General features: G+C 28.3%; 2 protein-coding genes and 1 long non-coding RNA gene across 6 annotated transcripts; 1 reads left to right on the top strand and 2 right to left on the bottom strand.

Moving 5' to 3' along the window:
• Positions 1-1,844: 1,844 nt before the first annotated feature.
• LOC114166446 (protein IQ-DOMAIN 14-like) lies at positions 1,845-4,717 on the top strand. 2 transcript variants are annotated; one of them, XM_028051183.1, is made up of 5 exons: positions 1,845-2,440; positions 2,533-2,619; positions 2,877-3,297; positions 3,659-3,865; positions 3,955-4,717. In XM_028051183.1, exons 3-5 carry the CDS (start codon positions 2,911-2,913, stop codon positions 4,546-4,548), a joined length of 1,188 nt encoding a protein of 395 aa, XP_027906984.1. In that variant the 5' UTR covers positions 1,845-2,440; positions 2,533-2,619; positions 2,877-2,910; the 3' UTR covers positions 4,549-4,717. The 2 variants fall into 2 exon arrangements, with proteins under 2 accessions (XP_027906984.1, XP_027906983.1); XM_028051182.1 differs by lacking the exons at positions 1,845-2,440; positions 2,533-2,619 and having other exon boundaries at positions 2,661-3,297.
• A 14,125-nt stretch (positions 4,718-18,842) lies between these two features.
• On the bottom strand, positions 18,843-21,549 carry LOC114166097 (stem 28 kDa glycoprotein-like). The gene is made up of 3 exons (XM_028050757.1): positions 21,084-21,549; positions 20,051-20,260; positions 18,843-19,159 (listed from the first exon to the last, which is right to left on the bottom strand). Exons 1-3 carry the CDS (start codon positions 21,467-21,469, stop codon positions 18,979-18,981), a joined length of 777 nt encoding a protein of 258 aa, XP_027906558.1. The 5' UTR covers positions 21,470-21,549; the 3' UTR covers positions 18,843-18,978.
• Positions 21,550-23,426: 1,877 nt separating this feature from the next.
• Positions 23,427-25,298, bottom strand: LOC114166379. 3 transcript variants are annotated; one of them, XR_003599910.1, is made up of 4 exons: positions 24,580-25,298; positions 24,335-24,490; positions 23,797-23,893; positions 23,427-23,468 (listed from the first exon to the last, which is right to left on the bottom strand). It is a non-coding gene; the product is annotated as an uncharacterized LOC114166379 (long non-coding RNA). The 3 variants fall into 3 exon arrangements; XR_003599911.1 differs by having other exon boundaries at positions 24,335-24,422; XR_003599909.1 differs by having other exon boundaries at positions 24,335-25,298.
• Between the last annotated feature and the right edge of the window lie 1,223 nt (positions 25,299-26,521).

Raw genomic sequence — 26,521 nt, 5'->3', positions numbered from 1 at the left:
CTATAATTATAATAGTATCATAGTTGTTGCATCTAACATATTAAATTCAGTGAAATACATATAATCTCTTCTTATTACATATATTAGCTGGATCACTTCTGTCTCTCTCAACCATTGCCGTAATGCACTCCTTTTCTTCTCCTTCGTCACCATCTTTCATTAATGCTTTCACTATTACTTCATCACCTTTTTTGTTAAGTTTGATGAGAAGAAGTAATGACCTACTTTTACATTTCTTCTAATTTTTACTTCCTAGTTACTTCATATCAATAGATAGTTATTGTATTTTCACAACATTTGTTTCTTATCAATGAGTATTATTTAGTAGTAATTAATCTTTAGTGGTGTGAAACATGGTTATTGTAAAAGGAAAAAAGTTTATATGTACCTAAGTGGCACCGAGAAATAACTTGGGCTTTGGTATTTGGGTTGAAGAATGGTTATGTGATAGTTGTTGCATGTGGTATCAATTGTTTCGTGGCATAGGTTAAGTGGATAAGGTCACAGTCAAATTGTTGCGTTTCAACTTGTGTTATACTCTTTAGTAAAATGAGTTGCGCCTTAACTAATAACTATAATTTTTGACTTAATAATAAGCGTTGAATTTTAACAATTAGAAATTTTTAGTAAAAATTGTGTTTTAACTAATAACTATAACTTTTAATCTAATGATAAGCGTTCAATTCTAACGATCGAAAGTAACGTGAGAAAATAAGAGAAAAAGAAAAAAAAGGACAAAGTCGAGAAGCAGTTGGGGGTGCGAGAAGCAAATTGCAACCTAAGGCAAATGCCATAAAAGAAAGAAATGGTGGTCCAACACAACCTACTCTCTCTTGGTGGGTCCCTACCCTTTCACTCAATTTCAGCAAGCAATGCGTACACATACCAAACTCCACTGCTCAATGCAATGATTTCAAACCATTTTCTACACTACACACTCCATGCACAACACAGTCAAACCAATCTTTCATATCTAGTTATCATGCATTCACAACTCTAAAGTCAAAGGTCTCATATACACAAAAATCGCAATGCAGGTACAACCAGTGTGTGCTGCACTTGATCATAATTTGCCTAGAATTCAGCTTTTTCTCATACTTTAATGTTGATGTTCCTTTATACCATATAGATAAAAGATTGTCAAAAACTTGCATCATAACAAGTAAGGTTATCTAATGTTATAACAGAGCGCGTGTTTAGTTATTTACAGTGTAAAAAATCTTAAAAATTATAACCATAGTTTATGATGATTTAGAAGGTTGAAGTTGAAGCCGAAAATTGAAACTCAGCATTGTTTCCTTTGGAAGTTATAATCATATGAAATGAAATGATTTGTTTGAATGTGTGTTTGGGCATGAATTGACCCATTAGGGAGTGAAAAAAAATTAAACTGTGAGAAATTACTGGTAATTAATGATAATTAGATGCATTTGAATTCTGATAAACTCAGAAGGGCACATTGAATTCAATTTATTAGGATTCCGACTGTCTGGCAAAATCTTCGGAGAAAATGTTTCTTATCTCACACTGTTCTTCTGTCATGTCACCTTAATAAAAATGGTTCTTAACGCTAGAGTTTTATTCTGTCCTTTTTGTATTATTCCCTCTTAAACAACCCAATAACACCCTCAATCCCACAAGACATTGTTAATTAAAAAAAAGGGCTGATTAAAAAACATTTAAATTCAAAATTTGAATCTTAACAGAGAATTATAATTAATTATCCAAATCAGATCAAGATAGTGTTTGCTGTTAGGGTGCACCCCAAAGGGGTTGAAGGGGTTTGGAAAGTCAGATTTTTTTGGGGGAGAAAGTGTGGCAGAGAAGAAGGTAAAGCAACGGAATGATGATGATGGTGAGGGAGAAAGAAAGTGTTTGAGGGCAAAAATGGGGTATTATCAGGACAAAAAAGATTATATAAAGCAACCCTTTGGTTGGTATAGCCATTAATGAATGGTACACAGCACAGTGTACTATCAATGGTAGCAAGTTTTCATTTTTAGCCTTTAAAAGTGGTGTTATTCGGTTGCAGAACATAACTCACAGTCCAGTTTTTTTCTCTCAAATAAAGCAAGATAGTGAAAGGGTGGGAGAGGGACTCAATGCCCCCTTTGAACCAAGCTCACGGGATTGTTTGTTGTCAGTGGGTATCTTTCATTTGTACTACACGTTGCTCCAGAAAGTTAGAGAGAGAAATAATATAATTGCAGAGGATAATACTAACAATGTATAACATAGAAAGAAAGAGAAAGAGAGAGAGAGTGAGTGGGGTGTGAAGGGAAGGGAATTCGGCGGTCTTTCTCTTTTTTGAATTCAAGATCAGATAAGAAGGTGTTGTTGTCTTGGGTTTTGGAGGCTTTTCCCTATGATTATTGTCACTTTTTTCATAGGATTTCACCATTGTGCTTTGTCTGTAATTCTTGTCTCTTTTTACTCAAGGGTGAGGTTTTAAAGTTTTTAGCAACTATTTTAATGTCTTTTCGTTTTAGCCTCTGCTAACTTTCTGTGACCGCTTTTTGTCCTCTAATGCAGTTCTTCACGAGGTCCTGTCAGAGGTTTATTTTCAAAAAAACGTTCCATCTTTATCCGTTTTCTCCACTCACTCACTCTAATTTTAAGGTTTGTTGTTTATTAATCTTTTCATCCATCACTTTTTTCCTCTGTTAGATTCTTTACCCTTTACACTTATACACTCTCTTTTGCACTAAACTCCACCACTTTCTTTGTCCCTCCATTTTTAAAAATTTTCATATATTGAAACAATAACATCTGGCTTCACTTGGTTGCTACATTTGTTCACTCCCACGCAAACCCCTCTTATCTTTAGCCACAAGAGGCAAATTTTCGCTTACCCTTTGCACCGTTTCTCATTCCAGATCGTGACTCAACAAAAGTTGTGAAGTTATTATTATGGGAAAAGCTAGCAGGTGGTTCAAGGGTTTGTTGGGGATGAAGAAGGAGAAGGACCACAGCGACAATTCAGGCTCGCTGGCTCCTGACAAGAAGGAGAAGAAAAGGTGGAGTTTTGCTAAGCCAGGGAAGGATGCACCATCTTCAGTTCCTGCCACAGATAACACCTGGCTCAGATCCTACATTGCTGATACAGAGAATGAGCAGAATAAACATGCAATTGCCGTTGCCGCTGCCACTGCAGCCGCCGCCGATGCTGCCGTCGCCGCCGCACAGGCTGCCGTGGCGGTTGTCAGGCTCACAAGCCAGGGTAGAGGTGCATTGTTCAGTGGAAGCAGGGAGAAGTGGGCTGCCGTGAAGATCCAAACTTTTTTCAGAGGCTACTTGGTATGTGCCTTCTCTTTCTGTGATGCTTCAAACCAAATTGGTGTTGGTCATGTGGGTATGAATGTCTGCTGTTTGATAAATTGCATTGATTTGTGATTGAGGTGGTTCTGTCTTTTGGTTGGTGCAAGTGAAGTGTTTTGCTTGATTCCTACTCCTTTGTCTCCTCTCAAATATTATTTTAGATTCTTAATGAAACAGTGTCTCTCCCATTATATTCCATTCAAATATTAAACCCTCCTTTTTTCTCTGTTCTATGCTTTTTAAACCATGTTCATATTCAATATCTGATAAATTTGAATGTTTGACAAATTTGAGCATGGCTAATAACTTTGTTACCTAACTTGATGATGTTTTGTTTCAGGCACGGAAGGCTCTTAGAGCACTGAAAGGATTGGTTAAGATACAGGCTCTTGTTCGAGGGTACTTGGTTAGAAAGAGAGCTGCTGCAACTCTTCACAGTATGCAAGCTCTGATAAGAGCTCAAACTGCTGTGAGATCACAGCGAGCTCGTCGTTCTTTGAGCAAAGAAAGCAGATTTCTACCTGAAGTTCTTGCAAGAAAATCTGTGGTAAAACCTGGTTTTCTATACCAACAGCTTCGTTCATTTATCTATCATCAAACAATGTCTTATTTGTTTGTGTCCTTTTGTACTTGTAGGAACGATTTGATGAAACAAGGAGTGAATCACACAGTAAAAGGCTACCAACATCCTATGAAACATCCTTGAATGGTTTTGATGAGAGTCCCAAGATTGTTGAAATTGACACATACAAGACTCGATCAAGGTCTAGGCGCTTTACCTCTACAATGTCTGAGTGTGGAGAAGACATGTCGTGTCAGGCAATGTCTTCCCCTCTACCTTGTCATGTTCCTGGTCGAATCTCGGTTCCTGATTGCAGACACCTTCAAGATTTTGATTGGTACTTCAATGTCGATGAGTGCAGATTCTCCACTGCTCATAGCACACCACGTTTCACAAACTATGCTCGTCCTAATGCTCCAGCTACACCAGCCAAGAGTGTTTGTGGAGACACTTTCTTCAGACCTTGCTCCAATTTCCCCAACTACATGGCCAATACTCAGTCATTCAAGGCAAAACTAAGGTCTCACAGTGCTCCAAAACAAAGACCTGAACCCAAGAAAAGGCTCTCACTTAATGAGGTTATGGCAGCAAGAAACAGCATAAGTAGTGTTAGAATGCAAAGGCCATCATCCAATTTCTTCCAGACTCAAGAATCCTGGAATTTTTGACAGTCACAAGGAAAATTTGAGTGGCAATTGGACACTAAATGATGTTAGTAATATCTAGAATTTGTTCTTTTTTTTTATCTCTTGTGCTTACAACTTATAAATTCAGGGATGAAATTCTCGATTCTGCTTGTGTACATTCTTTTAATTAAAGAGTTTCTTTTTTCAATCACGCCCTTTCTCTCTTGTACCAAATGATTTACATCTAGTAAAGAATTTGGCTTGGTAATTTTCAAGAACATAGTTTTCTTCTGGTGTATATAGTATACTAACTAATTGCTGGTTTGGATTGTAGTTCCAACAGTTTCACTTTCACAGTGCTTATTGCTGCATTGCCTTTGGAATGCAGTGAAAGAGCAATGAATAGAAAACTTGAACTAAAACCACTTTGTGTTAATGGCCATAAAAGGAAAGCTTGCTGAGAGAAACTTAATGGTGGCATTCAAAGTCCAATAAAAAAGGTGGGGTCTTGTTTATGTGGGGTTTTACATTGCTGACTAGGACTAGTTTCAATGACAAGTTATTGTTGAAATGTCTGTGTCACTGAAAAATGTGTTTGCTATTGATAGTGTTTCATGTGTTAGGCAAATCAACAGTGGAAGAACGTTAGGTGGGTGTTCAGAAAAATTATGAGTCATAAATAAATTAGGAAGCCAATGTTTTGCATTTTGTTCATAATGTTCAATGCTGCTACTGAAATTTGCAGCTAATTAGTGTGGATCAAGTGGGAAGAACATCTACAATGGCAGAGCATCAAATGGTAGTAATAGTGACACTGCTACATGTTCCCCTTCTTTTGTCTGTTCTCATCATAGTTGGCAATTTATTCCCACAGAATTTTCAAAGTCATTAAATTTAGACTAATAACAAACTTATGAAGTTAATTTGTTTTATATTCATGATTAAATATATTTTTGTCCTTAACTTGCAGTGCATTTTGAAATTAGTCCATCTCAAAATTTTGGATTAATTTAATTTTTCATATTTCGAAATATGTAGATTTAGTCATTTTACTCAAATTTTGTTAAGTTTATTTGATATTTCAAACACGTTTTATAATAATATTTTACTTAATATTAAAGAAAAATGTGTCAAATAGTGTAAACAACTCAAATACAATCACAAAATATGTATGAAATATCAAATAAATTTAACAAAATTTGATTAAAATGATTAAATCCATTTATTTCGAAAGATAAAGATTAAATTGGTCCAAAATTTTCAAACAGACTAATTTCAAAATTCACTGAGAGTGAAGAGATAAAAACATATTTAACCCTTATATATATATATTATATATATTATGTTTTCATAAATAGAAACAGAATAAAAAATGTAATTTTCACTGTACATAATCATGCTTTAAATATCATTATTTTAGTATTTGGGTGGTGGTAATCATAAACTAAATTCGAACTGAGTAATGAGTGCAATACGATCATATCATAGCGTTTTTGAAAAGTAAAATTACAGTTTACGCAACAATAGAGTAATTAAAGTTTGAAGATATGTGACAAAAATGAATAAAGAAGAAAAAATATTATGGGATGTGAATTCACGGGTTGAAGAAGCGCGTGAAGTTGGATGAAGAGATAGTCTAATCAGAAGGCAGAGTTTGAATCTTAAATTTCATATCAGCAATGATTAGGGTTTGATTTGAAACGGGCTTTTCTATAGTATTGTTCATGCATTGCATCACATTCGCATCTTATGATGTTCCACGTGCTTGGTTGCGAGTGAAAAAAAAAATGTTACTGTAGGGGTAATACAGGTAATTCACACTTGTTAGAGAATGATTATGCCCTCATCCATACATCATCGTCAATATTTTCGTGCAGAGTGAAGATCTCAAACAATGATTTGAAAATTTATAAAATATGAATAAAATATTTAACCAAATATCAACTTTCTAGATTAATATTGTTTCAATAAAATAGTTAATACGAAGAGTTTTAAGTTCGAAACGTTGTATAATTTTAATATATCAAAATCAATTTCAAGATACTAAAATATATATAAAAAGAATCGAAACAATAAATATTCAAATAATATTATGTTGAAAAATGGACTTCAAGTAATCCTCTAACCATATATTCATATATTGTAAGATACAATACATAATCTGAGATATATTTTTAAGTGGACATGCTTATCTTTATTTGTTTAAATAATGTTCTCACATTACTTATAATTAATTATTATTAAGAATCTTTTGAATATCTTGAATCTGTATTTAATTTATTGTTTGAATAGACAGAAAGAGACGTTGAGAAATGGCCAAAAGGGATTAATATATTAAGTGCATTCTTAAACAAACATTATACCCACAGTGAAATTTTGATTCCAACATTACCAAACAATATTTTATACAGTGTTCTGCAGAAGCACTTAATTCAAGAAAATGGAGCTTCAATTTGCTTGGTCCAGGATCTTAATTATGCTGATGCTTTCGTCACTTCAAGAATATGATATAAAAAAAAATATTCAAATGTTATTCTCTACTCTTTTGTTTTTTCTTTTAAGTTTTTCTGATTTTCTTATCAGGTTGATTACTAATTTTGTAAAAAAAATATTCGATTATTTTTAGTAGTATTCTTTTAATCATCACTTTTTATGTACGAAGTGTGAATATAAGATTTCAATTGACAAAAAAAGAAAAACAAGTTCACTCTTTTCAAATTAAGAAGTCTATATTTTTTATTAATTTTTTTTACTGTTTTTTTGTCAAAATTAAAAAAAATTAAAAATATATTGTATTGATATTTTAATTATTCTTTTAATATATTTTAAAATAATTAAATTAGTACTAATCTTTATATCATAAAAGATTCAGAAGAACAAAAGAATCATCAGAGGATCCAAATTCTAAATTAAGTTAACGTAATATTAGTAAATCTTTGTCTTATTGAAATGTTGGATTAATTTTCTTTTCCACGTATATTTTTAACAGACACAATCTGATATAAGAAAGCTTATATTTAAAGTTTATCAATCAAGTTGTTTTTAAATAAGGTTAACACATTATATAAGCCACATCTACAACTTTATATTACTTCTTCTGAATACTAAATTATTACATTTTTTAAATATAGATTAATTCCAATTACTTTTAGTTTGTTTAATGATTTTTTCTTCAAAATCATCTTATCTTTCACTGATATTTCACATTTTAATACACCATCATAATATGCTTTTTTTTTTATGAAAAAATACATTTAATAAAAAAGATGGTACAGTATATACATATAAAGAATTCAATGGTTATGTTTGGTGTTTCTTAAATCTTGTTGATGTGAACTTCTACGCACTTCAACAACGGAAAAAGTAAAAAGGAATGTTTTGGCAAAAGTACTTTTGAGGTACAAGGATAACACAAACCAAAAGTTGTTTTTTTTTCTTTAATTTAAATAAAGCTACACTTAGTTTTGTTGATTCACTGAATACAGACAGTACTTAAATTTCTCCATGCATGACGCAGACTCCCAAGAAATTCTGAATATATATGTTTTAAAACATTGAAAAAATAAAAAGGACACAAGAATGAAAATTTTATGTCCTGCTGTTATTGTCTATGATAACTTTTTTTATTTTCTATGAAAATTATCTTCAAATCTATAGTAATATTATGATTGTGTAAAAGGTTCTTTATTTTATTTTTGTCGAGGAAGCATGTATCTTATTTTTCCAATAATTTATATATATATATATATATATATATATATATATATTTACATTTATATGTAGTATGGGCTTTCAACTGGCCTTTTTGTCTGTAGCGATGTGCCATACATACAGATCCAGCAGATCTAATTTTGCCCCAAACCCATAAATTGGTTTGGACCCATAAAAAGGTTTAATCATTACACGAATAGACCCATACAAGTAATTATAATTTTGTTTCATCTTATTTGACTAAACCTAGTCATCATAAGTAAAAGAGTGAATAATAACTCTTTCTAAGTTTATAAATATATTTTTATATCATCACCATAAAAAGAAAAAAAAACACTGAATCTGTGACCAAAACCTCTCAACATCTTTGAGTAGAACAAATATTTTATAGTAATTATAATTTATATAGAAGTTCAAATGTTATTGAAAATTAAATTATAATATATATGATCTGATGATTTTATATGATTAAATTACATACAAACTTATTTGTTAAAATAAGTGTTTTTTAAACTTATTTGTTAAAATAAGAGTTTTTTCAACTTATTTTGAAGCTGAGTTTTTCCTCTGAAATTCATTGTAAATTAATGAAATAAACAATTATTATTTATGTACTTTTTTAAATAATTATTACAATAATATTTGTATGTGAGTGAAAAGGACAAATAATGTTGTTCTATTAGTGTATCAATGTTTTGAACACGCGTCTTGAGACAACATAAAATCATGTTGTAGTTAATTAGTTGTAAAGTTTCTACATCTTAGTAATACTTAAATAATTTTTTTACATATGCAACTACAAGTTTGTGCTTAATGGCCATCTTTAATGTCTTTGTAATATTCATATTTTATGCATTTATGATGATCGACACGGTTGATAACTATATATTTATAAATGAATAAATACGTAAAATTAAGAATTGAAGATAGTTAGATAGTTTTAGAAGTTTTAGACTCACTTATTGGTCCAATCCAATGGGGCTCATCTATTCAAGAGCCCATTTCTTTGTCCACACGGCCCAACACAATATCTTTAAGCTGGGTCAAATGAATGGAATCAATTGTCCATTTGTAGTGGTAGCTACACTACGTTATAGCCCATACCCATATTTGAATTTCTTTATACGTAGGATTTCAGCAAATTGTTCCACTTTTTCTCTTACCTTTATGTTCTTTTAGACTTCAATTTTGACAATGAAATCTAATGAGTTTTGAATGGATTTTTAAGTAAACATGCTTACTGTGTCATCAACACGTATTAGAAGTGGACTTTAAGTCTAAGTCAACCCCACAAAATTAGTTTGTAAGGTGAAGTTTGCATTCCACTTATATATTATTAGTTGGTCTTATTTCTAGTCGATGTGAGACTTCCAACACATCCCTCACGCCGATATCGGGTGAAACAGAAAGTTCAAGAAAGCTCGCTAGGATAAGCTCTAACTTGGCTCTGATACTCTGTTAGAAATGTGTTTTAAATCTAACTCAATCCTACAAAACCGACTTATAAGACGAGGTTTGCAACCCAGATAAATTCCAACAACACGTGCATTTTGTTTTTTTCTTCGTTTGGTCACATTTTATTCTGAATAAGTTGTCTTTACTTTTTGTGTGTGAGGCTTTGACGAAAGGTGATTGGGTCTTATCTGTGGTGTCTTCTCGTGCTGTCATTTTACGTTTTGTTTGCTTTCGGAAAAAATACATGTTCTTGTCTCTATCTATTTATCCGCGGATCTTGCTGCAGATCAATTCTCTTGTTTCATTACCTAATGAAAACGACTTCACATTCTTAAATTTATGAATGAATCATATCAATTCTCTTCTTTTTATTGCTTTCATCTTTTTACTTTTTTTTCCTCGTAATAGTTTTTTTTATTCTTATATTTATAAGGACATGAAACGTGTATAAATAATAGGTATTATATTGGCCTGTGATCTCAACGATGTTAACATGGATCTAGTGGAATGGACCACATTTATTATTTAAAAAAAAAAATACAGGGATCATATTAAGTAAAAAATAAACAAAGAAAAAAATTTAATCATCAGTAGAAAACATAGGGACTAACACCGTTATTAAGCATTTGTTTTCCATTTATTGAGAGTTTGTTCAAACATCATACACATTTGATGTTAAACATATTAGTTTTTTCTAAATATTTCAATTACAAAACTTTTAAGATATAAATTTTAAATTTATTTCAATTATATAAAATTAGCTTGTAAAATGAAGTTTGTATTCATTTTTATATCATAAATTTGCATATTGAAGTAAATATTAGTAGTTTTATAAGAACTCCATAGTAAACATCAATACAGTCAACAAATAACAAATATCATTAAAGAATATTTTTGATTATGATATTATTTTAAAAAGTTAGTTTTAAGTATAATACAATCCTAAAAATTATAAGACGTGATTTGCATTATTTTATATAGTATTACTTTACTATATTTCTAATTGATATAGTATCTTTAACAAAAACATAACTAAAATGTAGGCGAGAAGAAAAATAAAACGCAATAAAATTATAAAAATTATTTATGATTATTTTTATAATTATAATAATTACAATTTTATTATTTTTTGTTATCATAAAAAAAATAAAACATTCACACAACACATTTATTTTCACTAATATTATTATAATAACTTTTACATAATCATTATAAGAAATAAAATCACAATTGTAAATCCTAATATGATCATAATACAAATAACAGATTTTACTTCGATAATAATGACAAATTATTAAAAGAAAATCAATCCTTCCTAAAAATTTCATAAAAAGTTAAGTTTACAATATATCAGCATAAACAAACTTAAAGTCTTATCTGAAAATGTAGTATATTATTATTGCCGGATAACAAAACAACATAATTATGCCACGTGCATGATCTCATAATTATTGTTGTTTTTTGGTTTTGAAGTTATGCACATCAAATTGAATCCGTACGTCACACTCAGATAGGAGAAGAAAAAACAGCACAAAATAAACCACGTGTTGTTTCTTCAGCTTTGTGTCTGTATAAACAATGTAGAGTTCATGATTGGATTTGTTTCTATAGCTAAAACATGGATCTTTGTTTAATATTCACATCACATTTTTTTTTCCATAAATTAAAGCAATAGTTAATTTATTATAGAAGATAAATTTCGACTTTTCAAAAGAGTAGGAGTTTACAAATGTGCATTTGGACATATTAAAAGGAATTAAGATACGAGATTTATTTGGATATATTTTTCACAATTGTGTACAGGAGAACAAAATTAAATATATTCTTTTATAAATTAAAAAAGAATTTATACATTTAAGCTATAACTTTTGAAATGTATAAACTAATTATAACTTACATATAATTACATTTCTCCTTATTTGTACGAAAGTCAACTAAATGAATTCATGTTCCTTTTGTTAAGTTTTCTTCTTTCTTCAAACAAATTGAGCTGAATCATCTTAACCATTGTGAGTTTAAGTTCCACGTAAATGAGAAAGTTGAATTTTATATAAAAATGAAGACTCATAAATCAATATGTTAAGATTTTGAGTTAAAAGTGAAGATAATTTCTTATATATGAGTTAAGCTCATATCTTATTAATATTGTATCTCTTCGATAATTCTTTCTCGCTCGAAAAACCAACCAGTAATAATAAGGAAAATAATTTTTTGACTATTAAATTTTGACAACTTTCTCTTATAATTTTAGATGTCATCTTCTAAGTTGTTTTCTATTTTTTTCTTTTTTTTCATTTTCAATATTAAAAAATCACTTAAAGAATGACACGTTGTAAAAAAAAGTTGTCAAAAATTTGTAGTCAAAATATCATTCTCTAATAATAAAACTCAAAAAAAAGGACATATGCATACCCAAATCCATGATCAGCATAATACGGGAGATTGGAGAGCGTGGTCTCGTCGATATCAAACACCCATGCGTCGTTGCTAGTGATGTTTAAGGTTTTGACGTAAAAATAAGCCTCACGACACACGGTTTTGGAGTCTGATCTATATTGGTCACCTACGAGGTAGTTCCCTATGTATCCTATGCAGTCTTTGGGAACACTCGAGAAGCCGATGATGTTATGTGCTTCCACACCGAGTATCCAACTTTGGCATGAGATCTCCGGAATGTAGTGGCCACCGAGCCCAGATTTCATTCGGAGTGGGAAAATTTGGAAGTTGACGCCATGCTGCACCTTGGCATTGCCATGCTGCTGCAGCAATGGCAACAAACAAAACGAACACCTTCATCTTCCTCACTGCTATCACCACTCGCTAAGTACTGTAACTTTTGCTGTTTCCTCCTCCTGTGTTTTCTTCCTTAAATAGAGTAACTTCTTATGCTGGCTCCTCCATTGAGGATAAAATATCTGTGGACAACTTTTTCTATGATTGGGCACGATTTGTCAGAAACAAAGAGAAATGGGAATTAAGAACTTGAGTAAACTTATGTTGAAAACAGATATGTTTATGTATTAATGGTAAACTAAATCCCTTGTTTTACGTTGTTTATGTTAGGTTTAGTTTATAGAAGGGTTTATCGGAGAGATACAATATCAATGCGACTTAAGTTCAATTATATAAAATATTGACGCAAATCTCAATCTAAAATTGTAAGATAATGAATTTACCGGTCTTTATCCTTATATAGTGCTCTACTTTTTTATTTTTAGCCAATATAAAATTTAAATTCATACTTAAATTAAAAAAAAAACATAATGATGATGATAGTTGAATAAATAAAAGTATTATATTTTTATTTTTAATATATATATATATATATATATATATATGAACCAATTTTTTTATTCATTTTTATGTATTTTCCGTTTTTTTATCCAATATTTTGTTTGTGTTCCCCTCGCACAAACATTCAACCATATCATTCTCACGTAGCAATCACATTATTGTTTCAGTGATATATAATTGAGTTTAATGGTTTTTGTACTTTATAAAAATCTTTGATTCATATCATGAATTTTGTAAAAATTAATAATGAATAAGTATTAGGTGACCTACTAAATTTATTATGTATAACAATTTATAAATAAAAAAGTTAGGTAGCCTGTTATTATTTTATTTTTTCAAAATTCCACAACGTCAGATAAAGGACATGTTTAGTACTAAAGATATTTCTACACTACATGTTATTATTATATGTAAGTTTCTTTAACTTTTATACTATTACTTTTACACTTTGAAAAAGTGGGTTGTTGGAGAAATAACTACTAGTTATTAAACTTATTCTGGTTAACTGTTTTTTTCTATTCTCACAAATGAAAATAATTACAAGTAAAGCAATTATATGTACTGTATGATAAGATGTAACTTCGAAAATAGTTATATATATATATATATATATATATATATATATGTTAATTTTATTTTTTAATTCATTTAAGTAAGAGGTGGAAATTTCTTCATTCTCATTTTTATTTCTTTGAGTTTGAGTGTAAAGTATTATATTTAATAATCTTTAATTTTCTCTAGTTTTGGTTTATTAATTCCTTTAATAATTTAAATTTTGATATTTTTTCTTAAAATATATTTTAGAATTTTTTCACAAATGAACTCAGTTAAACATTATTTTTCCAATCAAAACCTGTTTACTGTAACACTTGAGAGTTTAATCTTTAAAAAACAGAATTATCAATTGATTTTTTTTTCAAACGTTGGAAACTTCTTCGAAATTCGACTCCCAAAAACCAAATTCCAACATAATTTTCTGATCTTTTACTTCTTAAAACTAATTAGAGAGGAAAAAATATAAAAGGCCAAAAAAAATACGAAAAAATAATTTAAAATAATTAATTAAAAATTCTGAAATTAAATTTTACTTATTTTAAGAAAATAAATAATGTAAAATAATAATTAAAGAGTGAATAAATTTAAATTTTGTAATATTAGTTTTTGAATATAATTTGAAACAAAATTTGTTGTTGTTATAATGATTTATAGAAAAATTAAGTAAAAGATAAAAGAGAAACATAAAAGCTTACAACATTTATAAATATTTCTGATTGGAGAATATTTTAATCCTTTTAATTTCACATTTCAAAATTTTAATTTTAAATCTAGAGTTATTATTAGTTATATTCAAGTTTTATTTCCAAATATATAACATGGAATATATTTTATAATCTTTATACTGTAGTCATCATTTCAAATATTTTTACCTTTTCAATGTATTAAACATATTTAAAAAATTATTATTTTTACGTTAAAAAAATTATTCGATAAATTTTTTAAAATTAATAAATATTTACTTTACATTTTTTGTAATATATAAAATAATATTGATTTTATTTAAATAATTGTATTTATTCTGTAAATCAAAATTTAAACTTGAAATTATAGTATTTTGAAAAAAATAAATTTTGATTTATTTTGAAAGAATATGCTCGGTTTTTCAATATTTCACTTTTTCCCTTTTTAATTACTTTGTACGGTTTGAGATGCTCAGTCACTTTCAGATGTGGACTGCTCACACCTACTTTTTCTTTAACATAATGCATGTATTCTCAATTTCACTAAATTCTGTTAAAATTCAATTAACAAATACGTATGCATATTCAAATTCACTTTTAATATAATCTTTTTTTACTAAAATTGAATAATAAATTCTACAGTATTATAATCTATTATAAAACAATTTATTAAAATTGCATGTCTTTTTTTTTTTCTCTATTAAAAGTATAATATATTTTATCATTTTGTTTAAAACAAAAATAAAACAATATTTTTAATTTTAAAATTGATTTAATATGAATTAAATCCAAATAAATCATCAATATTTATTCACAACTCAAATAATGTAAACATCTATGATTGTTACTTAACATTATTTCTTAATGTCTAATAACAAGGAAAAAAAAGAAAAACAACTTCATTATTATTAAAATTTAAATATACTAATACATTTCGTATTTTCATATTGTAGCACGAGTTATAATCTATTACTATTACTATTATTATAATTATTATTTATTATTATATTAAATATTATATATAAGTGGTCTCTTTTTATTATTTTTGGTTCTTGAAGTCATAAAATATTAAAAGCGTCCTGATCCTGAGACACTACGTCCCCACAAGTTATATAAAACTAATAAAGAACCATGTGTTCAGTGAGATTTTTTCATATGTTGGATAGCATGGAATAAATAAATGGAGTGGAAGAAAATGATTATATATATATATTAGAAAAAAAAATGTGAGAAAGAAGTAAAATAATGGGTGATATTTTTATTTATTTATAATATTTTTTATTATAAAAACAAACAGTAAAAAAGAAAAAAATATAAAAAGACACCATAAATTCATAATCAATTATAACTATTTTGTTAAGAACTTGCGTATACACTCAGCTATATGTTGCGTTTTACATAAACTTGCTTTAATTTTCCTCGTAAAAAATTTGCGGCAATAAAATTTCTATGAAGTCCACCTAAAAAATCATTTTTTATTACACTTTTCATTTTCTTCTTAAAGGTCGGAAGTGTATATTTGTGGGGTATACCATTATGGGGAAAAATAATATGATTTGGAATCTATGAATATTTTATTTTTAGAGATGTGAAATTTTACCAGCATGATATTCCATTTGTTGGGTCATAAGGTAACACTCTTTTTACTCCTCACGTTAATTATGATGTTGAGTATGCTACTAATTATATTGGTCGGGAGAATTATGATGGAAATGGATGTTTCTTCGTGTCACCATACAAGGATAAGAACAGTTCAAGGGGTTGTGTGGAAACTAAAACTATGGTGGTGGGTGATGGTGGAGTGTGTACGAGTGGTGTGAATTGTGAGGTTGTGTTTTCACTTGATAGAATTAATATTATGTTTCAGTGAAATTAATTATTCTGTGACAGAGAATAAGTGGGATGAGATACAATTGAATTTTCACGTTTGAGCAGTTACACTTTTAAATAGAAAGAGTTATGCTCTGACTAATATTTATAACTTTTAATCTAGTATAAACACTCGATTATAAAAATTGGTATCAGAATCAAAATTACAAATTTGATTTCTAATGGACAATTATTAAAGATGACCTTAACCGATGTCATCTTACCATAGTAGAACTATCATATATTTTTTTTCAAAGATTTTGAAAAAAACATAATTTGAGTTTTTTCTTTCCAAATTAGACATCTGAGAACTTTATATTATAACTCGAAGAGATATTAAGATGGTTGGGATATTATTATTATAATTATTTATTGTTATTGATAAGCTTTTACTTTATTATAATTAGCTTAATTCTAAGGTCTCCCACCCTCTCATTCAAATTTTTTCTATAATCTGAAATGAAAATTATGTAAAATTTTGAAAAACCATCTATAAATCATTACTATTAGCAAAAATATGTAAAAAAATCCTCCAATGAAGATGACTGAGGTGAAAAAGATATCATTATCTTATAAAAAACAAACACGTCTTAGAAATACTCCTTAAACCAACGTTGTAATATTTAGACAATAAGGATTATTAAAAATAATATAAATAAGCAAAAAGTTTAAGGTAACTATAATGAATTGATATATATTTTTGGTTAAAATATATTTTTTGTCTTAATTTTTGTTCAGTTTTGTCATTTTATTCCTAATATTTTTTTAAAATAGTTCATAATTTTCGTCAATTTTATTCAATTTGATCATTTTTTTCTAACACTGTTTAAATAATTAAAGGTGATGAACAGTAATTTCGTGGTCATTTTGAATTTTTTATTTTTAATTTTAAAAAAAATATCCACGTGTCAATCCAATCGTGTGTCACGTGTCAGAGTCAATATTTTATATTCAATTTGGTCTCTATATTAGTTATTTTTGTCCCTCTTCAAATTGAAACTAAATTTAATTTTTATATAAATATTATAATGATGCTTTTAATAAAATTCAATTTTTATTAAATATTTTATTTTAGAGTTACAATTAATTTAAAATTAGAACGAAAGTTGGAAAGATGATGACTAATTTTAAAATAATAGTAACTTTCAACAAAAAAAAATATTTAATAAAGATGTGAATTTTAATAAAAATATAATTAGATGCTTTATATAAAATTAACTTTGGTATCAATTTCGAGAGAGATAAAATTGCTCAATTTCAAACAAAATTGGGACTAAATTGATAAAAAAAATAACAAATATAGAGATCAAATTGAATATAAAATATTAACTTCGATATGTAACACACTGCTGGATTGACACATGGACATTTTCTATTAAAAAAAACAAAAAAAAAAACAAAAAGTGACATGTGACACTTATTATTCATTATCGTAAGTTATTTAAACAGTCTTAGAAAAATGACCAAATTAAATAAAATTGACGAAATTTGGTACCTGGATTAAAATGACAAAGTGAACAAAAATTGTGAGAAAAATGTATTTGAATCTATATTTTTCTATTATTTTACTCATATATCAATTAATACACACAAAAACCCCTAATAAAAAAAGATAAACTTGTAATATTGAGTATATACTCACATATAATGAGATAAATTATTTTATGATCAATGCTAAAAGATCATGTTTGGCTAAGTGTCACCTCACTATTTATTAGGAGGGTCCTTCTACTACTATTGGTGGTCTAGATAGAGCACGTTTTAGCTATATATCGACAAATGTGGAAAGTTAAAGTTAAAGATCACTATCTACAAAATCAAACAAAATAGAGTCATAAGAATTTTGTGGGGAGAAAAATGATTGGCAAACTTTAAGCAAATAAAAATAAAATAAAGAAACGGTATTATAGTAGTTAGCCTTATCTTGAATTAAAAAGGAATGTAACCACTTATATTATTAATAAAGAGTGATCCAATAAAATTATGAAAAATTTTAGACAAAAAAACACAGAAATAATTATTTATAGTAATTGAAATTGGTTGAAAAAAAAATACAAACTTTAACCATTAAACAATATTAATTAAAATTCGGACATAACATAATAAAGAACTAGAACATACAAAACATACATAAATAAACACTCAGTTTTAAATACTGTTGCTAAAAAAACTTAAAACTCATAGCAAAATAGTTTTATAATTTTGGATAGAAGAGAAACTAAATAGTAGAAGAGAATAATAGACAAAAAAGAATGATGCGATGACGACAGGAACTTTGTGCTCTCCACCTCATTCATTTCTCTCATTTATCTCCTTCCATTAAAGAATAATATCTCAACTCTCAAAATATTCTTAATATCCCATTTGTTTCAACTAAGACAAAAATGGACTGTTTTTTCTATGATTATGATATTTTAACGATCAAATTTTAAAAGTTTTTAAGTTTTTAAGTGGTTTTAAAATATAAAGAACTGAAAAAATAAAAAAGTAAAAATTATTTAAAAAATATCACATCAAATTTTTACATAAAATCGCTAAAATTTAGTTATTACAAGATTATTTTCTTTTTTTCTAATATTTTTATTTTGATCCTATCTCTTTTGAATATCGTCGACTTTTTTGAAGTTTGTAAGATTTAATCTTCATAAGGATTGAAGGAAAAGTTAATATTTAAATTATTTTAGACCTCGATTTCTAAACGATGTGGTACGACTGTGTAGAAACAACTTTTATAAATATTTGTTGAAAATAAATACTAATACAAATTCATGACATGAGCAATTGGTGCGTTTAGATCATAGAAAAGAAAACTCTGTGAGAAACTCACATACAACAATTACTGTTACATGTATGCATCTTATTCCATTCATAGGAGCAAAGTAGTTGCTATAATAGTTACAGAGTCTCAACTAATATAGTACATAGGATCGGGAAGCTTAAAGGTCCTGTCGCCGGTGTTGGTTCCCAGAATATCACTCCATTGGTCTCCAATGTTTCCGATGATGTTGTATCCCTGTTCCTCCAGCTTCTTTCTCTCACTTGATTTGTATGTAACTGCTGTCTTACCATGGTATATAGAAGTATCCCTATAACAAAAACCCATTATATTATGCACAAAAAAGTTATATCTGGACTGTAAATTCTGATGCCGAAACATGTCACGTTCTGGACAAACATGTTGGAAGTCTCACATCGATTAGAGATAAGGCCAATTCATAATATATAAGTTAGTGCAATTCACTTTCAACATTATTCGTCCACTTCTAACATAGTATTAGAACCAGGTTAGAGCATATCCTAACAAATTTTATTGGACATTCTGTTCTACCCGATATTAGACTAGTAATGAATCACCTATTAATTTATTGTCCACGCATGAAAATAATCTTAACTAACCTATGTATGTGTTTCTTTTCATGATTCACTATTTTTCCTTGCCCTACCAAGTTCCTTTTCCACCACCCTACCCTACCCTAACTTTGTCCTCTCTACTCATATTATTGATTGTCAACGATATCATCAATAATTGCCAAAACTTATCACTATGCCTTTTGCAATATTATTTGTCTAATGATTTTTGGGAAAATATTAATCAAAGAAGTGAGTATTAATATGTTGAAAATGTAAAAGATACTCAGCATGTTCTTTCTTTGATTCACAACAAATAATACAAATATTTTCTAAGCCTATATTAATGATCTCTACACGTCACGAAATTTGTTGTTTATATTTTCACGCCATGCATTTGTTCAAACACGGGTCAGCTATTTTTTAAGTTATATAATTATAACAATAATAAATATGAAGAAAATTTTGGCTGATTCTAACGATTAACGTTAATAATTTGTAATATAAATTTGACGCTTAATAATATATTATAAATTCGTGTTATCTATAATCAATATAAAATTTTAAACACATAAAATTGAATTAAAATATGGATGATTATGGAAATTTTATAGTGAAAAGAAACTCACTTTACGATTAATTTTTCCCATTTGTGGTATCCTGCAATCTTTAAGTTGGTAACTGTGATAGCCTTCTGTTCCAGTGGTCTTCCTGTCAAGAACACAATCTTGATGCCAAGCGACAACAGTTTCTTGTACAGTTTGAGACTCTCAGGCAGTGCTGGTGCCTCACCCAGATCAACCCATTTATTAAACAATGTCGAATTATATGGTTCCACCCTACAAAAAGTCACATGATCATAAATAATTAATATCAAATTTAATTTTACGAACTAATTATATGAAAACAAATTATACATAAACTCCCTTACTAACCTAACCATCTTATTGTTTTGTTATTTTAATATAAGTAAAAAGGTTATTTGAAACTATTTGACGACTATTTGACAATTCTTAGAAGAGTAAAATAGTCTTAACAAAAGTTAACTTTTATATTTCTAGAAAAAAAAAAGAATAAATAGTAATGAGGGATAGTATCAAATAATTTTAAAAAAGGTGTGGTGTCAAAATACCAAGTATACTTAATATAAATATAAGTTGTAGAAATACCAAGATAAAATACTAAACAAAAGTATGTATATTAAAGTGTTTCATTCCATCCTAAAATCAACCTAGTGAGAGATAGTAGGTTATTTAACTCAAAGAATAATGATATTTTGACTACTAAATTTTGACAACTTTCTCTTACAACATGAGGTGACATTTTTTAAGTGGTTTTAGAATATTGAAAATGAAAAAATGAAAAACCACTTAAAAAAATTATTTTCCTAACTGAAAACCTAACTATTCTCTAAATGGATGTAATTAAGAATTTAAGCTATTACTATTTCTTCTAGTTTTTTTTTTTATTTTTTATCAAATCTTCGGTTTATCCAAATCAAATATCTAATGTCTTAAATGGTGACATAGCATTGAATATCTAATAATGAGTTCTTTACGTGTTCTAGTGTTAGTAATTACTTGCTTACAACAATACTTATAAGAAGATATGAATTATGATTAGTAATAGAAAAAAGAAAAAAAAACAGAAAACAGAAGATACCCAAATCCATGATGAGCATAATAAGGGAGATTAGAGAGTGTGGTTTCGTCTACATCAAACACCCATATATCTTTGGCAGTGATATTTAGGGTGTTGGCGTAAGAATAAGCTTCACCACAAACAGTTTTGGAGTCTGATCTATATTGGTCACCAAGCATATAGTTTCCAACGTAACCCTCACAATCCAAAGGCACAGTTTTCCATTCAATAACGTTGTGTGCTTCCACACCAACCCTCCAACTCTGGCACGAAACTTCTGGAATATACCTTCCACCATGACCAGTTTTCATTCTCAGAGGGAAAATTTGGAAGCTTGCACCATGCTCTGAACCCTCACACTGCCATGCTGCTACTGTTATAGCAACAACAAAAACAAACACCTTCATTATTCTCTCGTCACTGTTACTGATTCTAATTTCTATCACAACTTATTACAGTGTTGTTGTTGCACCTTCATGGCTTAGGGTTTTCTTCTTTATATAGACAATTTGTGATCACAATACCTTTTGCTGCATATAGAGGATAAAATATTTGTAAATATATATACTCGAGCCATTTTTTTATGATCCACGTGATTTACTATTTTCAGTAATTAAATAAACAGTGTACGAAATGAAAATAATGTTTTACATTTTTTAATTATAAACTTTCCATTTTCGTGATACTATATTCAAAGTTATATATCATGGATCATTTTTAATTAGTTTAATTACTATGCCCGCATTATTCAGACTTTACTTTCTATTAAAAAGTTGTTTATAATAGTGAAAAAGTTAAAACGTTATTAATTTTATATTCTCCTTGACATAGTGTGATAGCAAATATTTTATTACTAAAGGAATTATGATTGACATGATTTTCAAGGTGAAAGTTTTCTGTTTTCTAAACTTTTGAATACTTTATATGCGTGAAATTTATTTTTCTATTCCTTTATGTTCTACTTTTATGTTGAACTTCGTCTTCTTTCTTCACCTGATTAATGATTTATTTTTGTTTTTTCTAGGTGAATTCATTTTTTTTCATCTTGCAACACGTTCAAATCCATTATTAAAAAAGTTCATATTCTATGTCAATTTTTGTTTTGAATTATTTTTTGTAGAAAATATTTACAGATTTTTTTGTGAAATTTTTTTTGCAAGAAATTGCTACCAATTTTCTTACAAAATATTTTGTATAAAATACTTTTCGCAACAAATTTTGTAGAAAATACTTGCAAATTTTATAATTTCATAAGAAATGATAATTCTTGAAAGAATTATCTGTCAATGAAAATTCTTAAAAAAAATAACATAAAAAATTCTTTTCTTACAAATTTTCTTAACAAATTTGCAAGAAAAATCCTATATAATATTGAAATTTCTAATTATAATCGTGGAATCGATCTCCTTCTACTTTGGTTGGTTTAAGACATTAAGCAAAAGAAAAGAAAGTGAGGGAATAGAATAGAACACTATTTTTGTTCGAAAAATATAAGCAATATATTGTTGCACTATGTATTTATTTGACTTATTTTATTAGTCCTTTGTTATTTATTTCACTTTGAACTCAAACAAAACTTAAATACTAGTTTAGGATAACCCAATGATTTGAATTTTTTATTTACATTGTTCTTTTCATCCTCAAAAAGATATACTCTCCGTGTTTTAAAATTATATCTTCGTTTTAAACATGGAAAAGAGTTTAACCTTTCCATTCTTTTTTATTAATTCATAGAAAAACTTTTTATTAGTCGTATATATATGTAACGCATCGACTATAGTTTTTTTAACTAATATTTTACCAAACCCTATCTTTCATTGACATAATATAAAATTTTCACTACAAAAAAACATGTAAATACCGATGTTTATTTTTGTAATTTACATCATTTTTAACTGTCGTTATTTACTTGAGTGACGGTTTCCTGAAATGTCGTAATTCTTGCTGTCACAAAGTATAATATGACGGTTATAGATGAACTGCCGCAACAACCGTCATTTTATACAACGTATAAAGTGGCGGTTTAAAGAGACAAAAAGCGTCAGTTAAAACTGACGTAATATTTTTACTGAATGACAAATATAATGTGAAAAACGACACTTTAAACTAACACTATTATCATTATATTATTCTACTAAAATATATAAATAAAATAAAATAAGATAATTCTAATATATAATATGGAATTGAAAATTTTCATATATTACAAAATTATATTATAATATTGTTTACAATTCCATAAGGAAAATTGTTTACAACTAATTAAAAATTATTATGTTCTCCAAAATAAATAAAAAAAGAAAAAAATACAATTTATCTTGACAACACTTCCGTTCCTCTTCCTCTTCATCTATAACATATAGATTTTTTTTATCATTCTTCATGCTCTTGATCTTCACCAACATCCTACAATAAAAGAAAAAAAAATCAATTTATTCCTTATCCAAATCCAAATTAATAAAACAATAATAATGTAAAGAAACATATACTATAAAGCTCCATAATTACATCTTCTGTTGTTTATCTCCTATTTAACTTATTAATCACTTTATATCCTATAATATCCTCTTTCTTTAACAAGTTAAATTGATATTGAAAAATTATTTTTCTTTTAAGATTTTTTTGATAAAAGTGTTTATATTGAGTGGCGAATTCATAAATAAAAAAGGTGTTCACTTTTTCTTATTATTATGTTGATAAAAAAATTAAAAAAATTATTTGAATATAGAATTACTCTAAATGTGGCAAATGCGGCAACATGTGCTTCAAGCCTGGCTCCGTTGTTGATCCACTGACAATAGTTACATATTTCCTTTTATAAGTTGTGGCCTCTGTAATCAAGAAAACAAAATATTATCACTAAAAAATAATATACTCAACTACCTTCAATAAAAACTCAATTCACAATAAAACTTTTTCGAACTATATGCAGTGGACATAGAAAACTCTGAATTTTAAAGAGAAAAATAATTAACACACCTTTTAAAGTATACCTTGTTGAATGAGTTATTCCAAATCTATCAAATAGTTTCCAGAACGATAGAAACTAAAACACTGTTTGCAATAAAATTTTATTTATAAAAATGATTATATTATCATATCAATCACCAACTACCCCAAAAGCTTGAGATATTAGGATCATCAACACTTATACAATACTGGATTCCAAGTGTGTCTATAAATCACTCCATTTAACTAATTTTACCTTCAAAACGTATCAACGAAGCACATATACAAAAGATATATAAGAAAACTGACTAAGTAAACTATACCAAGTAGTAGAAGTTTCTGAATATGCTTTTTAGCCTTTGTTTCCAATTCTATTCTTCTTTCAATCTTTACGGTCTACAAACACAAAGTCTGCAACGCCAGGGTAACAAATATAGCCAGAGTAAGTAGCTTTTTTCCCCAAATAACTTATTCATCACCTATTCAGAATCCAGAATGATAGGTCTTAACACAGAATCAATCAGTGAGTGAGCAAAACAAAATAATTTCAAATTAGGGAACTTTTCACCTTCTCCATATCTCATGTAATTCCATTGAATAACAATCACATTCTTGAAACCTAGGCCCAACCAATTAATCAAACCACTCCAAGATGTGCTCCCTGTTGTTGTTGTTTGAGTCTGGAAAACAAAATGTGGTCCATCAAAACTGTGAGTATCACTGTGCACTATCACCGCTCTCGTACAATCATCTTGGCCATCATAATCCTCTTCATCTTCCATTCATCCAACCTGAACAAAATAATTAAAACCAGAGAACCACCATTCATAACAATCCTTAACCCCTACATTGATTAACCTCCGATCCCCATTGATGAACCATCATTTCCAACCTGTACTCAGAAAATCAAGTGCACACACTTCACCACCGAACTAGCACCACATGCGTCTTTCACACCCAGGCCAGAAAACCACCAAATCACCACCCCCATCTTCTGCGAGATTCACGGGTTTCAGGGGTTGGATTGGTGTTGTTGGTGTCGAGAAGAAGAGACTGCCGAGAAGGAAAGAGCGAAGTCGAAACGGCGTCGCCGACGTTGGCCTTGGCCGACCATGGGGGTAGCGACGTCAGCGATTGCGGCTCCATAGGTCTGGCGACGTGGAAGCTTGATAGGGGCTGCAATTGCTCGAGTCTGGAAGAGGCAACAGATAAGGGGCTGCCTTGGTCTTGGTGAAGTGAGCTTAATTAGGGTTAGAGAAAATATTAAATTGTTGAGTGGGAAAATGAAATAGAAAAGAGAGGGAACAAAGTTTTGAAAAAAAAAGGATATCGGGACAAAAGTGGGATAGGAAATAATTTCATAAAATTATAAAAATAATGTTTTATATAAAGTGGCGTTTCAAAATGACACAATTTTAAATAATAATATGACAATGTAAAAGATGATGGTTAGAAACATCATATTATACATGTACATTATGGCCGTTATCAAACTGACGTATTATACTGTGAAAAGCGACAATTTTAATTAATCGTCATATTAAAAACATCATTATATACATAATTTTTTGTAGTGTTTATATTAAAATTTCAATATATTGAATGTAATATAAAAATCGCAAATGGCATAATTCATCGTCATTAGGTTTCAATTATTATTAGATTAATTAATATACTTTTTTTTAAGTGGGAGTGGGTGTGGATCTTAGCTACATGCCACCTTCTTTTTAACGTTTTGTTTGTCAGTAAGATAATGGAAAAAGTGGAAATATAAAATTTTTATGATTTTATTTTAGAATAATTGGGGTTACAAGAATGAACTACCATAAGTGAGTTACTCTTGAATAAACAAACTTAAATTATAATATATCAAGACAACTTATTTATATATAATTGGCAATTTAATAGGTTCAGTCAATATTCGTTTAGTCTAGCATATGTCTTAGTTAAATTGAGGTAATCTATTTGTTGACAATTATGCACAAAGAAATCAAGTTTATGAATCTCATGCAAATAAATGTTACATCGCAACAATAAAAGACAATTAATGAAACTAATTTGTATAACAATTTATAAATTAAAAATTATTAGTAACTAAAATATTTTTTATTAAAATAAAAATTATAATTAATTTGTGTATTGATTTCTAAATTGATGAATAATGTTAATTACCGATTTTTATTACCAAATTAATTTGTTTTTAATTATTTTATTAGAGATTAATTTTGTTAGTAATTAATAATTGTGATCAATTCACAAATTAATCATACTTTTTATTCATAATAAACACTATTTTAATTATTAAAAAAATTTAATTTATAAATTAATATTTAAATTAATCAGTATATTTTTTATCATTAAAATTAGTTATTATTTAAAAGTAAATAAATTATAGTGCATATAACAGTATCTTAAGTTTGAATAAATATACATTTTTACGACATATTCTAAAATATATAATTATTTGTTTTGAGAAATATATATACCAACGGTCGTATTTGTGATGTTAA

The sequence above is a fragment of the Vigna unguiculata genome, chromosome 10 (genome assembly GCF_004118075.2).
Source record: "Vigna unguiculata cultivar IT97K-499-35 chromosome 10, ASM411807v1, whole genome shotgun sequence".
In the NCBI taxonomy this organism is placed as follows: Eukaryota; Viridiplantae; Streptophyta; class Magnoliopsida; order Fabales; family Fabaceae; genus Vigna; species Vigna unguiculata.
The sequence above is the reverse complement of the archived record's forward strand: the minus strand, read 5'-3'. Positions and strand labels throughout refer to the sequence as shown.

What these genes read in the sequence shown, in the direction of transcription:
- LOC114166446 (XM_028051183.1), top strand. Translation starts at nt 2,911, where the DNA reads ATGGGAAAAGCTAGCAGGTGGTTCAAGGGTTTGTTGGGGATGAAGAAG. An exon ending in CTTTTTTCAGAGGCTACTTG is followed by an intron (nt 3,298 to 3,658) that starts GTATGTGCCTTC and finishes GTTTTGTTTCAG; the next exon opens with GCACGGAAGGCTCTTAGAGC. An exon ending in TTCTTGCAAGAAAATCTGTG is followed by an intron (nt 3,866 to 3,954) that starts GTAAAACCTGGT and finishes TTGTACTTGTAG; the next exon opens with GAACGATTTGATGAAACAAG.
- LOC114166097 (XM_028050757.1), bottom strand. Translation starts at nt 21,469, where the DNA reads ATGAAGGTGTTTGTTTTTGTTGTTGCTATAACAGTAGCAGCATGGCAG. An exon ending in TATGCTCATCATGGATTTGG is followed by an intron (nt 20,261 to 21,083) that starts GTATCTTCTGTT and finishes GACTTTTTGTAG; the next exon opens with GGTGGAACCATATAATTCGA. An exon ending in TGGGAAAAATTAATCGTAAA is followed by an intron (nt 19,160 to 20,050) that starts GTGAGTTTCTTT and finishes TTTTTGTTATAG; the next exon opens with GGATACTTCTATATACCATG.